Source organism: Eulemur rufifrons, chromosome 29, assembly GCF_041146395.1.
Source record: "Eulemur rufifrons isolate Redbay chromosome 29, OSU_ERuf_1, whole genome shotgun sequence".
In the NCBI taxonomy this organism is placed as follows: domain Eukaryota; kingdom Metazoa; phylum Chordata; class Mammalia; order Primates; family Lemuridae; genus Eulemur; species Eulemur rufifrons.
The window spans coordinates 8,082,441-8,098,413 of NC_091011.1; the positions used below are offsets into that span (position 1 = coordinate 8,082,441).

A 15,973-nucleotide genomic window follows, 5' to 3' on the forward strand; every position below is an offset into this window, starting at 1 on the left:
CTGGTAGTTTGTGTATTTCTAGCAAACTTATTCATTTCATCTAGGTTATCTAATTGGTGTACAATTACTCACAGTGCTCTCTTACGATCCTTTCTATTTCTCGTGAGTACCACGCACTAACTGATTGCATCACTGAACTATTGAGTTATCTCTGTAAACTGAAAAGTATAAAATAAAACAATGTCTCCTCTTTCAACTCTGATTTAGTTATTTGAGCCTTCTCACTTTTCTTGGTCAATCTTCTATTTTTTACCTTTTCAAAGAACCAACTCTCGGTTTTATTGATTTGCTCTATTTTTTTGTATGTTTTCTGTTTTGTTTCTCTCTGCTCTAATATTTGTATATTTCCTTCAATCTCCTAGTTTTGGGCTTATCTTATTCTTAATTCTTTAGTTCTTTAAGGCATACAATTTGGTTATTGATTTAAGATATTTATTTTTTAATATAAGCATATACAGCTGTAAATTTCCTTCCAGCAATGCTTTTGCTGCATTCCGTAAGTTTTGATATGTTGTGTTCTCATTTTCATTTCTCTCAGGATATTTTCTAATTTCTCTTGTGATTTATTACCTAACCCATTGGTTATTTAAGAGTGTGCTGATTAATTTCTATATATTTGTGTATTTTCTATTTTCCTTCTGCTGGTATTTCTAGTTTTATTCCATTGTGATCAGAAAAAAAGTACTTTGGATGATTTAAATCCTTTTAAATTTATTAATACTTGTTTTGTGAACTAACACATGACCCATCTTGGATAATGTTCTATGTGCATTTGAAAAAGATGTGTATTCTACTGTTGTTGATTGGAGTGTTCTGTACATGTCTATTAGGGCCAATCGGTCTACAATATTTCAAATCCTCTATTTCTTATTGATCTTCCGTTTGTTCTATCCCTTACTGAAAGTAGGGTATTAAAGTCTCCTACTATTATTGTAGAGCTATCTATTTCTCCTTTTAATTCTGCCCATGTTTGCTTCGTCTATTTAGGAGCCCTAATATTGGTTATATATATGCTAATAATTGTTATAGTGCCTTGGTAAATTGACCTTTTTATCGTTATATAATGTCCTTTTTGTCTCTTGTAACAGCTTGCTATTTAAAGTCTATTTTTTAAGATATTAGTATAGTCACTGCTACTCTTTTTGGTTACTATTTGCATGAAATCTTTTTTTCCATCCTTACATTCAACCTGTGCATTTCCTTAGATCTAAAGTGAGTCTCCTATAGACAACATGAAGTTGGATTATTTTTTTATCCAATCTGCCAATCTACAGCTTTTGGTTGATGAATTTAATCTATTTAGACTTAAAGTAACTACATAGGGAAACACACTTGTCACCATTTGTCATTTGTTTCCCATGTGTCTTATAGCTGTTTTGTCCTTCGTTTCCTCCCTTGCTGCCTTTTTGGTGTTTGGTGGATTTTTTGTAGTGACAAGTTTTGATTTCCTTATCATTTTCTTTGTGTACGTTCTACAGATATTTTCATTGTCATTATCATGCAAACTACGTACAACATCCTAAGGTTACAACAATCTATTTAAAAATGATTCCAATGTTACTTCAATCATATATAAAAACTATATTCCTTTACAACTCCACCCTCAACACATACACTTTGTTATTTATGTCCCAAATTATATCTTTATATATTTTTTACCTAATAATATACATTTATATGTTATGCTTATGCCTTTAAATCTTACAAAATAAAAAATGGAGTTGCAAGTCAAAATTACAATAATATTGATTTTTATATTTGTGCATGAATTTACCTTTACCAGAGAACTTTATACTTTTACATGACTTTGATTTACTGTCTAGTGTCCTTTCATTTCAGCCTGAAGGACTCCATTTAACATTTCTTATAGAAAAGTCCTAGTGATAATGAACTCCTTCAGCTTTTGCTTATCTGGAAATGTCTGAATTTCCCTCTCATTTTCAAAGTGCAGTTTTGCTGGGTATAGAATTCTTGGTTGACAATTCTTTTTCTTAAATTTAGTACTTGAACTTTTCATCCCACTATCTTCTGCTCTGCAATATTTCTGATGAGAAATCTAGAACTTTTACTGAGGATTCTGTATATATGATGAGTCACTTTTCTTTTGCTGCTTTCAAGACTCTCTATGTCTTTGGCTTTTGGAAGTTTGATGATAACGTGTCTCCATGTAGGTCTCTTTGAGTCCATCCTATTTGGAGTTGTTAAGCATGTTACAGTTGTATATCTATGTCTTTCCTCAAATTTGGGATATTTTTAACCATTATGTTTTCAAATACTCTTTCTGCCCCATTCTCTCTCTCTTTTTTCTTCTTCTGGGATTTCCATAATGCATATATTAATCCACTTGAGGGATCAGTAAATCTCTTAGGTCCTGTTCACTTTTCATCATTAAGTTTTCTTTTTACTCCTCAGACTCAGTATTTTCAAATGACCTGTCTTCAAGTTTATGATTCTTTTGCCTGCTTGAGTCTTCTGTTAAATCCATCTAGTGAAGTTTTCAATTTCATTATTATTACATATTTCAGCTCCAGAATTTCTGTCGTTATTTTTGTAATTTCTCTTTGTTGATATTCTCATTTTATTCAAATATCATTTTCCTGATTTCCTCTCGTTCTCGATGTTTTCCTTGAGCTCTTTGAGTATATTTGACAGTGTATTAAAGTTTTTCATTTTTCCCAAGTAAGGGCAATGCCCCTGTTTCTTCAGGAATGGTTTCTGGACACTTATTTTGTTTTCTTGAATGAGTCATGTTTTCCTCTCTGTGTTAATCATTTTTTGTTTTGTATGTTTGATTCTTTGACATCTTGGGGCTTTGCAGAACCTAGAGGGACTAGCCCTCCCTGGGAAAGCTAATTCCTAAATATATCAAAAAACTCACCTTCAAATGTCCCTTTCACATGCAAACTAACCAATTCAGTACCCAAGCCCTAACCACCACCTCCTTTATGGAGCTCTCACACTCAGGGTCATTATTCTTCTGCCCTAATCTCCCCAGGGCCAGGTATCATACAATTAGGGACAGCTTCGCCACCCTAGAGCCCACTGAACTTATTCAAACTACCCAATCCTAAACCTGCCTACCCTGCCCTGACTATTCCTTCCCACCACAACCTCAACAGAGGCTCCCGCCCACATTTCCCTTGTTCCCTCTGTCTCCTCCCTGGCTTCCTCTGAGACCCTCAGTGGTGTGCTGTGCCTCCCTTTCTTGGTATTTGTGAGTATAATAAACCATCCTTTCGATGACAATTGTCTCCTGATCTGTATGCCTCACCATACTTAAATAATAATAAAACCTATATTTTAATTGGACATTTGAAAAAATATCCACCTTTCCCAGTGTTGCATATTGACTATGTGCAGAGAAAGACCTTGACTGATCAGCCGTGGGTGAAGAGTTAAGTTTTCTCAGGCCTTCCCTGGACATGCATCTTCCCAAGGCCTGTGCATTTGCTTTCTTCCAATTCTGCCATACACAGGGCTACTTTTAGACATTTTAATATCACCACTTTCTTCTCAGGCCTTAGGTGTTCTACTGTATCCCTCAATTAGTAATCTCTTGCCCCAGGTACCTGCAGGTCTGCAGTCCCCATGTGGTTTTCACAGGCCACATTCACTGCTTCCTGTGGCATCCAAGCATCTTTTTGTCATCTAAACCCCAAGGCCTGTGACACAGAGAACAAATTCTCAGGCAGCCCACAGACAGGTTAGAATGTAGTGTGCTCCACTATCTCCACATCACAGGAGGAAACTGGTGACTGAGTCATCACTTTCCCCAAATTACACCAGGCCACACTGGGGTGGGCTGAGACAAGAGAAGTAAAAATGCCACAAAACTTCTGCTTTTTCTTGATTGGTTATTTGTTTGGTTACTGTAGATCTTTGATTTCCAGAGCTCCTATAGAGTTATTTTAGCCAGTGTCTTGCTGTTTACTTAATGTTTCCATGGGGGAACAAGAGTCTGAGCTTCCTACACTGCCATTTTGGTGATGTCTTCTTCATTTGTGATATGGACTTGCATCTCTGTGGATGCACGTAGATGTCAATTCTAACGTGTGAAAATCTCTGACGGTGTGAATCATTTCCAAAAGGGCATTTCCACCTGTTCATCTAAAATGACACCTGGCCAATTGCAGCTACTCTGCTCCCTCCACAGCACAACCCATTGCCAAGGAGAAGCAGGGGCGACTTGTCACTGCCATTCACTGCCATGTGAAGTTAACGGGCTAAGGACGGGTAGAAAAGGACTCTGCATGCCATAATGGGAAACTGCTAAGAACTAGCAGAGAGGGTCTGAACCTCCTAGAAGACTAATGGAAGCAAAACCAGGAAAGGCATAATTGAGAGGCAGTGGAGACCGCGACAGCTCACTGTCCTTCAGGACTTGTGTCCATGGGAGGCAGATGAAAATGCATCATCGTAATCAGTCTATCAATTAATTAAAGAAGGCAAACAATCTTCTGGTTTCTAATAAGTTCCTCAGACTGCTTTCTACCAGTGTAGTTCACATTAATTATTATTTCAAATCTCTACATCCTATGTATTTTATAAGGTTTACTTATGCTTATTTGTCAATGGCAAATATTTATTTACCTGCTGCCATGCCTTGAAGAGAGGAGGCATAAAAGGCACAAAGCCTAATTTTTAAAATAAAGCTCATTTTTTAAAATATTTTGTTAGTCATATATTTATTTTTCCTTATAAAATACTTTTAAAAAATGATTAAATGGTGGGGTTTTTTTTATGTTTTTCTTTCCTTTTTTTGCATTTTCATCAAACCTGCTTAGCCCCTCCAAATATATCTGAGATGTTGTCTGATTTTGCTTCCATTCTGCAGTTGGGGGTTCATGGAACTCTGTGTCCCCGCATAAGTGCCGCCTTATAAATGCCGTCAATCAGGTGCGCTGAGTGGGAAAACAGCTCAGAAGCATCACAAATCAATCCCCATTCTTCTAAACAAATGCTGTAACAGCCTCCATTCTCTGCACCTCCACCTCCTATTGAGCTCATGGGTGATTTCTGTGTCACTTCAGTGTTTCCTCAGACCGTTAATCGCAGCGCCCTTCGCCCTCACCTCTTTTCAGTCACTGGCAGCACAATCTGTGTGATCTCAACCTCTGGCCCTTATTCCCTTCGCGGAGTCTTCGTCTTCCCCTCTCCCCTCCTTCGTCAGCGCTGTAGAGCCCGCTCGTCACCCACGTTGTGACATCATCTGCGCCACCCAGAAGGCCTGCTGACCGTGTCTGCCTCCCGCTGCAATTCGGAGCCCACACTAAGACATTCCGGTTTTTGTTTTTGTCTGTTTTCATCCCAGAAAACACTGTCCATTCTCATTTGTGTTAATTCCAAACCATTAGGAAAAAGTCATAGCTGTGTACTGGCTGCGTGCCGATGGCTCCCACTAGAAAAGTACAGTGCTTTCAAATGTGCATCTCCTTGACCTGCGGTCATGACTTCACGTGTGTCTGCTCTCTCTAATGTATTCTCCACGTCAAGGTGTGCAGATTTCCTGTGTTTCCCTCCTTATCCACGTTCATCTTTGTCCCTTTAGTCCTAATTCCTTTTTATAGAGACCAAAGCAGGCTGGCATGAAGTTCCACAACTTTCCTCCACAGGTTCACTTTTACTCCTCTTCTATCACATAAAATCATGCTACCTTTTCCAGATAAATCTTTCCATTCAGGATTTTTTCTCTTGATCCATCAATTTTCCTTTCTTTCTTGAATGTTCAAAAGCTACCTCTTCATTTCATCAGCCTACCAAACGTTCTATTATTCCTTATTTCACACACATGCACATACACATACAAACACACACACACACACACACACACACACACACAGTTTCTCTTCTCACTCCTTTTCACAGCCAAACTTCCATACAATAGAATTTATCTGTTTAGTCTCCTAAATCCTTAAGGCAACTTCTCTCTCCTTCATTCTGCCTATTCTGATTTTCCATTTCTAGAACTCCACTGAACTAGTCTCTGGGGGTCACAAGCCACATCTCTGCCTTCTCATTCTTCCTGATGACTCTGGAATATTTCATCCTTTTTCCTGCCCTTCCCTGGATTTTCTGCCAAGATCTTCACACCTAAAGGGCTGCAGCATCTGTGTCTCCCTCCCTCTATTCTGCTTGCACCTTCCTCCTCTGCGTCTGAGTCTGACCCCTGCAGGCTCTCACTTACTGACCACCTTTATCTATCATTTTTTATTAACAATAAAGTTAGGAGTAATTTTACTTATGACTGATCTACTGAACTTTTCTGTCCAGTTTTCTAAATCCTACTCCAAATTTTCATCTAACTATGTAAATCAAACCAGCCTCTCTCACCCTGTACAAATCATCAGACCCCTTCCTTGAAAATACCTCTTCTTTTTGTCTTATTTCTTATAATGTCATTAACACTGAACAGTAAGTAATTCATTCTAAAAATGCTCAGATTTATATTTCAGATTTGTAAACTTTTTCCTACCCCCACCCCCAATATCCCAACCTTTTCTCCTATCTGTCTGAATTTGTCATTTTTTCCTCCATATTCACCCTGGCCTCGACCTATAAATTGTGGGCAGCAATCCTTCCAACAGGTCACTGGATTGTAACCAGCCTTCTCGCTCTAACACAGGGCATCTCTCTAACACATCACTTAGACCATGTCATTCTTATTCTCAAATATTGGTCAAGGCTGTCTGTTGCTTATTAAAGTCCATACTCTTCATTCTGTCAGTTGAGGTTAAGCGGAATTTGACCTCAAACAATCTTTCTAGAGAGATCAACAATTATCCCTCTATACTCACCTTTATGATGAGGCCAAACCGGATTCCCTCATATAACCTGAACCTGCACTCTGATTGCTTTTGCATTGCTAAGACCTACAGTGGCTTCCTGACCTCAGTCAAACTTCTACCCGGTCAAGATCCAATGTTAATAAACGCCACCGTGCTTCCCACATGAGGCATGTTGCGTTCATGTCAACCAGAATGACCACTCAGTTTGATGTAGTAGAAAAGGCTTGTTATCTGCTGGAATTCATTCATTGCCCCATTACCTAACTTTCTCAGAGCCCCAGTAGTAGGTGATTTTTCTGAACATCAGTTTTCTAATCAGTAAAATAGGCAAATATTACCCATCATAAAAAAAAGTGATATGAAAAGTAAATGAGACCATGAATGTTAAATATCTGTTGGAGTTCCTGGTACATTTGTACATTTCAGACACTTAATAAATGTTATGCTGCTGTCTGCATTCTGCATGGCTCCATATTTTGTAATATTTATCTTAATCATACACATTTTAGATTTTTTATATTACCTATTATCATTCCAAAATAATTACAATGCCACAAAATAATTAAATTTACTTTGTTAAAAGTTTTATAGATAAGGAAAAACAGGGAAAAATGAGGTAAGGTTGGAGTAAAATGAGCATATTAGAGAAATTGTTTAGCATTGATTTCTGTGTGAATTAATGCTTCAACAAATACATTTTGTAAATAAATTATGACGGATATGGCCTGTTGTTACTTACATAATACTTCTTGTTTCTTTCTTTCCCTTTTCTTCAAGAAACTGAATTAGTTTGACAGTTATAACAGATCCCACCCAAGTGAAATAAATAACCATTCCCATAAACCAATAAATTAACTATGGATTCCAGAACTGGACCTGTGCCCCTTGCAGAAACAAGAAAGCATAGATAATGAATCAAGGATCAACATAGACCATTGGCGAGTTGAGGGCCCAGCACAGATCACAGGGTGATGTCTACCTTCCCAATGGCAAAGCAGAGGGATGGTCTAGCCTGTCCTCCCTGTGACAGTATTCGACACAACAGTGCTCTAAACACGTAAAATTATTCTTGCTTCTGTAAGATATTAAAGTCACAGAATAAAAAATAATTTTAAGAGAGAACTCTCAAGTCACCTTTTGTTCCCCTCATCTTACAGATGAGGACACAGTTTTAAGAAAGTAAAGACATTTAGTGACAGGGAGACACAGAGAGCCTACGACTTGTGCTGTGTTCACCTGCAGACGGGCTGCCAAGCAGACAGCTCCCCAGTGCTCTTCACATTCCTGTTCAGAACCTTTCCTGCTTCTCTCACTTTTAAATGCATTGTGTTTAGAAAGTAGTGAATTTATATAATGCATGAAAAACAGCATTACCGTATTTTCTCCAGTCCACAGCAGGGGGTAAGTGCCGCCACAAAATCAGGTTGTTTAGATGATTTAGGTAGGAAGGTAGGGCATGAAAACCCTTCTGATTATACCACACCTAAAAAAGAAAGATGATTTAATGGCGCCCATGGAATCAGTTCCTCAGTGCGCGCGTCAGCCACGTTGGGGCGCAGGGAACACACCTGTCAATCAGCTCCCGCCACCTGAGCCAGGACGCCTGCAACGTCGGTACGGCTGACGGTGAGCACGCAATTCCAGCCTGCTAATTTTATATTTATCTCAAGTATATAATTTACAGCTAAAAATAGATGAATTTTTCCCAGAACAAATGTGAATCTTGCTCTATAATTATATTCTTACAGAGAAAAAGGAATCGAAGCCCATCATTTTTTTTTTTTTGTTCTCAGTTGGTAAGCTAATGAAATTTGACCTGCAAATTAAGTGTGGAAAATGATCAGAAAAAAATGATTACTTTCAAATTAATACCTGAACATGGAACATTATTTCTCAAAATAAACTGAACTGAGTATTTGCTGAGCATAAAGAATAAAGTGGCATGCGTGTCAGGAAAAGGATGAAGGAAAAAGTAAAAGAAAGACAATATTATTAAAGTTGAGATAAGTATCCAAAACATTAAGGAAATCATCAGTATCTATATTTCAGAATATCAATATTTTGATGAAAAATGAAAACCATATGCTCTGGTGTCTTCAAGAAGTATAATGAATCAAACTGGCACATTTTAGTCTGCATCCAGTTGACTGGGCAGCTCGTTTCTCTAGGCCAGGCTGTCTTTTGCGACAGACCACCCGCATGGGAGCACTGGAGTGGCCCCACAGAAAGTTAACCCCTTCAGGTTCTCACAGAAGTTTATGCAAAGTTTGGAGCAGATCTTAAGTCCCTTCCAACTCGAGGGCTTCCAACCCATTTTCCTTCCATCCCATCATACTATGACCAATTATTTTTTTCAACAAGAATCCTATGTGGCAGCTATTGTATTCACTGGAACAGGTAAGTAATAAAATATTGCTCACGTACTTAAAAATAAAAAATAAAATCCTGCTACACACGCCAGTGTTCCCCAATTCTTTCTCAGATTCATTAAGCAACTAAAAAAGCTGATTCCATCTTTCATGCCACTCATTCCCTTTTTCAGGTATTTTCTTAAGTTCACAGAGAAATCCTTGCCAATCATTTTTTTAAACTTCAAGGGGAAGGAGTGCAGCTTAAATCCTACTAACCGAAGAACACAGGACATTCTGTGAGTGTCCAAGGCTATGCCTAGCAGAGTGGGGTTGTGTGACCCCCCCCCCAAAAAAAAAGTCTATAGCAACTTAGACACACACTTCTTTAAAATAGGGTAAAGCCTGATTTCCATTCAACATGGAACTGAAGGAGCTTACGTCCTGTATCAGAGGCATATCCCCCTCTCCCACCCAATACAGACACTCTCTTCCACACAGCTCTGCACTGTTGCCCTCGGGGGTCTTGCCCTTGCCTCCCTGCCCCCTCACACAGACACACACACACACATCTGCTCAGTCAGGCACCAGCCATATTTCTGGAAAGGGTAGAAACTTAGGGTTCTGTTAAATTCTGTTAAGGGACAGGCTAATATAGCAGAAAATCCACTGCCTATGGAAACTGGAACCTCCTACTGACCCTGTTGTGACCTCTGGCCCCTTAAGTAGAAGAAAAAAATATGAGAGACAAAGGTAGTCTTTGCCCATGGAGTATGGGTTTTTTAATTTTGTTTTGTTTCATTTATTTGTTTTAATTTTTGTTTTAAAATCAGGGTGATGTTTTCCATCTTAGAAATGAAAGTGAAAAACTGCATAGAAACCCAAGCGGGGCAGCTTGGTGGAGTGGAGCTGGGGAGACAGGGGCCCCCTCAGCCCCCCTCGCCTCGCCCCCATAGGCTCTGAGGCTCCCATCCTTGATTGCATTAAGGGTCCCAGTTCTTCATGGTCCCTGCATCCACAAGCTTTGTCATGTGATTTTCACACACACACCCCACCCCCCCATTCTGACACTGTTAACCACATGGCTGACTTTGGCAATAGAATGTGACACATGAGCAGAGGTCTGAGAAGCACTGGCACATTCCCACACTCTCTCTGGTGCCCCTGCTGTCACCATGGGAGCACGTTTAGGCCAACCTGCTGGAGGATGACTAAACAGCAGAGCTGAGCCTCCACTGTCATCTCAGCGGAAGCCAACAGCCAGCCACCCACACACCACACACAGTCATTCCTGGCCAAGGTCAGCCTAGGCCAGCCTTCAGTAGCAGACCCTGGCAGGCCCATGAGCTAAATTAATGTCCCTTGTTGAGGTCACTGAGGTTTGTGACTGTTGTTCACAGCATCATTGTGGCCACAGATAACTAACACAGTAATTGGCACTGGAATAGGGTGTTCCTGTAGCAAAGACTGAAACTGTGTGGCATTGGTTTTCAGGCCAACAAGTGGGAGAACAAAGAGACAATTAGGGAATTTGGAAATACAGGAGAAAACATTTAGTAATGCTGGGGGAAATGGCTAGAAAATTACTGTAGATAACTGAAAAAATGTTGACCCATCCATATTATGCAATGTCAAGACATTGGGTAAAAGTGTCACCTGTGCTACCTTTGAAGATACAAATTTCCCAAACAGCATCTTGACCTGGGTGTGGCACTCTCTAGACAAAACGCAGTAAGACACGGCCTCAGAATAAAGATCCTATCAAGAGAGTGGCTGTGAGAACTATGTTCAGATCATGGAAAGAAAGATGCTAAGGAACCCTCTCGGGAACAGAGGGCCTCTAGGAACCTAAGGGGTATTTTCCCATAGCATCCAAATTTGACAAACCCCCAGTATGAATAATTAATTTTAGAGAGAGCGGCATGTCTCAACGAGGATCATGAGAGTGGCTCGTGGACCTCAATTAGATAAACAGAAGGACTAAAGTGCTGTACAGGGAGCTATAGCAAAAGGCTGGATTCAATGCAAAATGTAAACAGGCTCTGAGAGCCCAGCTTTCTACAGGCAGGAAGCAGGCTGTGAAGCTGCTCAAAAGGCGTATTTCCAAATATCTTCTTCACACGTAGCCATGGAGGGTGATGAAGAGGAAGCACTTGGCAGAGAGTAAAGGGCCATGGTGGGCGATGGGCTGGGGACATTCCCAGGAGGCAGAACCGGGCCGTGCTAAGGAGCGGTCCCCACAGCCGGGCTGATCTGGTCCCATGTGCTAAGCACAGCCGACCGCAGCCCAGCCCCACCAACCCATGAGCTAAATGCACGTTTATTGCTGATGCCACTGGTGACTTGCAGTTGTTTGCTTATGGCATTATTTTCACAATAAATGATTGATTCATAGAGTTTCATGGGACACAGTTAAAAATGCCCTTGAATTCCCTTTCAGATCTTCTATAAATTGATCTTTACTTGAGAGAGATTTTATAAACTCTTTAAGTAAGCAAGGCATACTTCATGACGATCTTAAAATTAGCATTTAGTAGAGTTCAAAGGAAAAGCTTTTCTTCCTTTCTCTTTCTGTTTCTTTTTTTCTCCTAAGAACGGTTTTCTAAAACTGGACTGTATTCTGTAAATAAGTCATGGGATTTCCTTCCCTGCCAGCCCATAAGTCAGGAAACGATAAAGTCTAATAAGTGAAATAAGAAGTTCATCTCCTTTTAGGAACATATTATGACACCTCAAAACAGACCTTTCATCTCAGGAATCATGAGTAACAGCTCCTCAGAAAAGTAACTAAGTAGCTCTAAGGAAAAAAATCACTCAGTGGATATTCAAATGTATAGAATTCCATGGGAGATGGAATTTCTACAAATAAACAAGAGAGGCAATATGTTTGTCCTTTTAATCTGATGTGTATACGTTCTAAAGGGTGTTCTCATTAAACAAGCCAAGCACTCAAGATGTGAAGGATGTAACTCATAAAGGTTCCACGAGAGACATTCTGCAGTATGATGAACCATACATTAAACCTATTCGTATGCAAACTTTCCATTTTTCCTTCAAAAGGACTTCGAAAATCATACCATGTATGTCTTATAAATGTAGCCTATAGGCTAAAGGAAAAGGGTAGTTATTAATTACTGAAAGGTAAATGCAATCATTTGACATGACATCAGCCCCTAGCAGCCTCTAGCGGGTATTTCAGATAACAGATTGCCCTTTAAACCGCTCTGCAATATTGGATTCCTTGGCTTCCTGGAAACAAGCTCGGTCCCCAAAGGGCAAGATACAATGCACTTGCATGCCCATGCCTGGCCAAGAACATGTCAAACAACATTAAAAACTGCAGAAATCACCTCTCAAACATGTCAGTACAGAAGACTAATCTAAACAAAGACAAAAAGGAACAGGTGTCAGGGGAACACATGAATCACTGGCCCCTCATCACTGAACAAGAGATCCATGCTGGATGCCTCAAAGCAAAGACAGAGCCACCTACTATAAATGAGAAGGGTTTGGACTTGGATAGATTACATAGTCAAAATATTCTTAGCTTCCTTCTACAAATTTGGTACTTTTTTATAATGGCCACTTAATATGTTCCAATATATGCCAGCAAATATATTTTAAGTTTTTTACTAACAAGATGTGAATGATGATATTGTCATACCAAGCTATAAATCTCATGTGTGTTGCCCTTAAAGGGAGAGAGATCTGAACAAACCTCAGCTGAGAGAGATTTCTGAGCAGTCCACGCTATGACTTACATTTTTGTCAGGGTTTACATTATGAAGTTCCTCTAAAGAACTTTCACTCTACTGAATAAAGCTCCAGCATACGCATGTCCTTATCCCTATAAGCTTTGTCACGTTCACATGAACCATGAAAGTCCCCACTACAGAGCAGAGAAGGCGCAAGATCGTCCTGGCTCCGTTAGTTCTCGTAAGTAGACACAACACCCACGCTTCGTAGAAAGAAACGGCTCGAGGTCGTTTTGACAGTGATGTCCCAACATTTACTCACATGCACGCTCCCGCAGTGGATCTACCTTCCTCCCACAATCTACTCTTTTCCAATTTCTCTCTCCATCAAACACCATTCCATATCCCCAATCTTGGAGACTGAAAGCTTTGAATCTTTCATCTTTCCCCATTGTAAGGTTGTACAGACGTTTCCCCCTTCGGAAAGCCCTCTGGTACCACTTCTGCATTCCTGCTGGTGTATCAGGGCCCCTTTCTTCTAACTCAGTCCTCATTTCCTCCCACCTGAAGAACCCTCCCACCTAGTGTCTGCAATTCCAGGGGCCCATTCTTAATTAGTAGGGGTAGTCCTGACAGGGCTAGAAAATCCAGGGACCCTCAGAGCAGCCCTGTGTATTGCCGCTCTCTTTGTGTGAGCTCTGCATCTGTCCAGCCTTCTGGAAGATGAAGCGTTTAAGTTCATATGTGGAAGGACTCCTTGGCCACCAGGGAAACGAGTGATGTTTCCAGTTATTGAAACTATGGATAGCTTTAAAAGGGTATTATTTTCTTATTTGATCTATCGGCTGAAGTCTTAACAAAAAGCAGTAACCTATTTGTTCTTTTTCTACCCAGTCTAAAGGAAAACAAGTCATTTTCTCTTTCAAGGGAATGTTTTCATACAACTATTCTTAATGCTTAGTAACAAATACTGGGATTGGATCTGCCACCCTCACTCTTGTGCTCACAAATATATTTGCATATCAAGTTTCCCAAAATACTTTCTAAGACAGGAAGTAAAGAAAAAGAGAGAACTCTATTACCTTTGCCAGAGGTTTGGGATCTGATACGCTTGCATTCGCATCTCGAGCTTCGCTGGGGATTCGCACTCCAAAAGACCAACCTCCAAGCCTATTCACAATAAACACTGTGTTAGTGTTTCAACCAGGGAATGCCAGGACTTCTAACCAGGGTGTTTCATTACCAATAACGCTAGTTACAGTGGTCTTAGGACAGGAGCCAGCTGAGCATCCGCGGTCTGTGGCACGACCACGCAGGCTGAGGCACAGTGCTAATGAGAGTGGCCTACGTCAGGCATCCAAGGAAGGGTGCTGCTTTCAGAGAAGGTCTGGATAAGGCTGGCTGCATTACAGAGTGTACTTGTCAGAACTTACCATCTTGTTCGGAAATACACGGCATGTGAGACGGATATGGCGATGATCATCAGCTCACTCTAATTATTTTAATTAATGGTCATTTCCCCTGCAATGTGCTATTCACAATTACTTAGTCTTTCATGATCTTTCAGGCCACTCTGGTTTGCCTTCTCTGCTCTATTTTTTTTTTAATCCTCCGCTCAGATCCTGCCTGGTTCAGAAAGCCGTTTCAGAGAACTTCAGTTGGGTTAGAGTAACCTTCTCTTTTGAGTTCTCACAATATCCTACATTTCCATCCACTGTACCAACTACTGTTTTAATTGTCTATTTGCTAATTTATCTTTTTATGCAGCCCTGTGAGTTTTTCCTGGGTGGGAATTATATCTTTTCTCACCATATCTTGCACCTATTAAGCTTCCAAAAAGTAGTTAACATTAGAAATAAAGACACATTTTAAACTTTGTTTCCCACTCTCTGGATCAACGGGGACTAAAGAACAGTCTTCTAGAAGAGTGCCCCTACTCTCAGCAAAATTTCGGGCAAGGAATAAGGATACATTCCCAACTGGCTCCATTAAATATATTCATTCATTCAACAGACATTGATTGAGCATCTTTAATGTGCCAGATACTATTGTAAGTTCTTGGCAAACAAGCTCCCACCTTCTCAAAGCCATCCGTCAGGGATGGGAAAGAAAATCAGAGACTCTAGGACCTGTTTAAAGGCATTCAGAGGTGGGGCAGCTGAAGAGAGGCAGGAAAGCCACACAGGGGCAGGGGACAGTGTCCCAGGAGGATGAAGACACACTGGCCTGGCATGGCAGGGATGAAAAGGGTACAGTAAAGGACAGTGGGGCATCCCAGGCAACACGGACAGCCTGTGGGAGGCCTTCCTACTATAAGGCTGGCAGCAGGCACCCCTCCCTTCCCTAATGAAAAAAAGAAGAAGCCCCTCCTATTCCTCAATACTCACCCTAAAACTGCAACAAAGAAATTCCTCACTCTTTGCACCGAAATCTTTCCGCCTAAGAAACCCCCATCCCCCAGCCCTAAAAACATTTATAAGCCCACTCAGACTTCTGGGTGGGGCAACTTCTCTAGTACCACTTGTGGGACCCATGAAGCTCGCCTGGATCCCTTTCTTGGGACTCGGGTTACCCCCACCGGGGAGCGCTCCAATAAAGCCTCTTTACTTATCCCTTTCAACTCTGCTCGTCTTTCTTTCTCTGACGCTAGCCTAAATCCAAAAAACCTTACACCTACGTGAAGCAATGCAACGGTTTGGGGGACTTAGGAAATTGATGGTGTGGAGAATGTTATCAAGATTTACAGCCCTGAGAAGTACTCACAGCCGTCTGTCTCCCTCATCCAGATTCTCCCCCTCAGGCTCCAGGAAATTCAACACAAAACAAAAGCGTTCCCAAAAATCTCCCAAGAGGAATTTTAGGACGCCAGGTTTCCATACTAGATGCGGACTAGCAGGAGGAATTCTAAAAGGAGGCCATTATTTCACTATGCTATTAACTCATCTGCTTTTAAGCAGCCAAACCATTTCTGGCTCTGGCTCTCCTGCTTCTACCACGGAGGAATCTCAATCTCTACGATCCCTCCCAGTGAGCACAAGACTGAAAGTCAGCAGTGAGGGGGGATCTCACGAAGGCCTGCAGCAATTCTTTGGAATTTTTATGAGCGCCAAGGTTAGCATTAGACCTCTGAGTTTATAAGAACATT

General features: G+C 40.7%; 1 protein-coding gene across 1 annotated transcript in view; it reads right to left on the minus strand.

Moving 5' to 3' along the window:
* The window catches only part of ABCA13 (ATP binding cassette subfamily A member 13), a 459,896-nt gene that overhangs the window by 140,996 nt on the left and 302,927 nt on the right, over positions 1-15,973 (minus strand). The window contains 2 exon segments of the mRNA XM_069462020.1: positions 8,160-8,268; positions 13,911-13,998. Coding sequence (XP_069318121.1) covers positions 8,160-8,268; positions 13,911-13,998 — 197 coding nt within the window.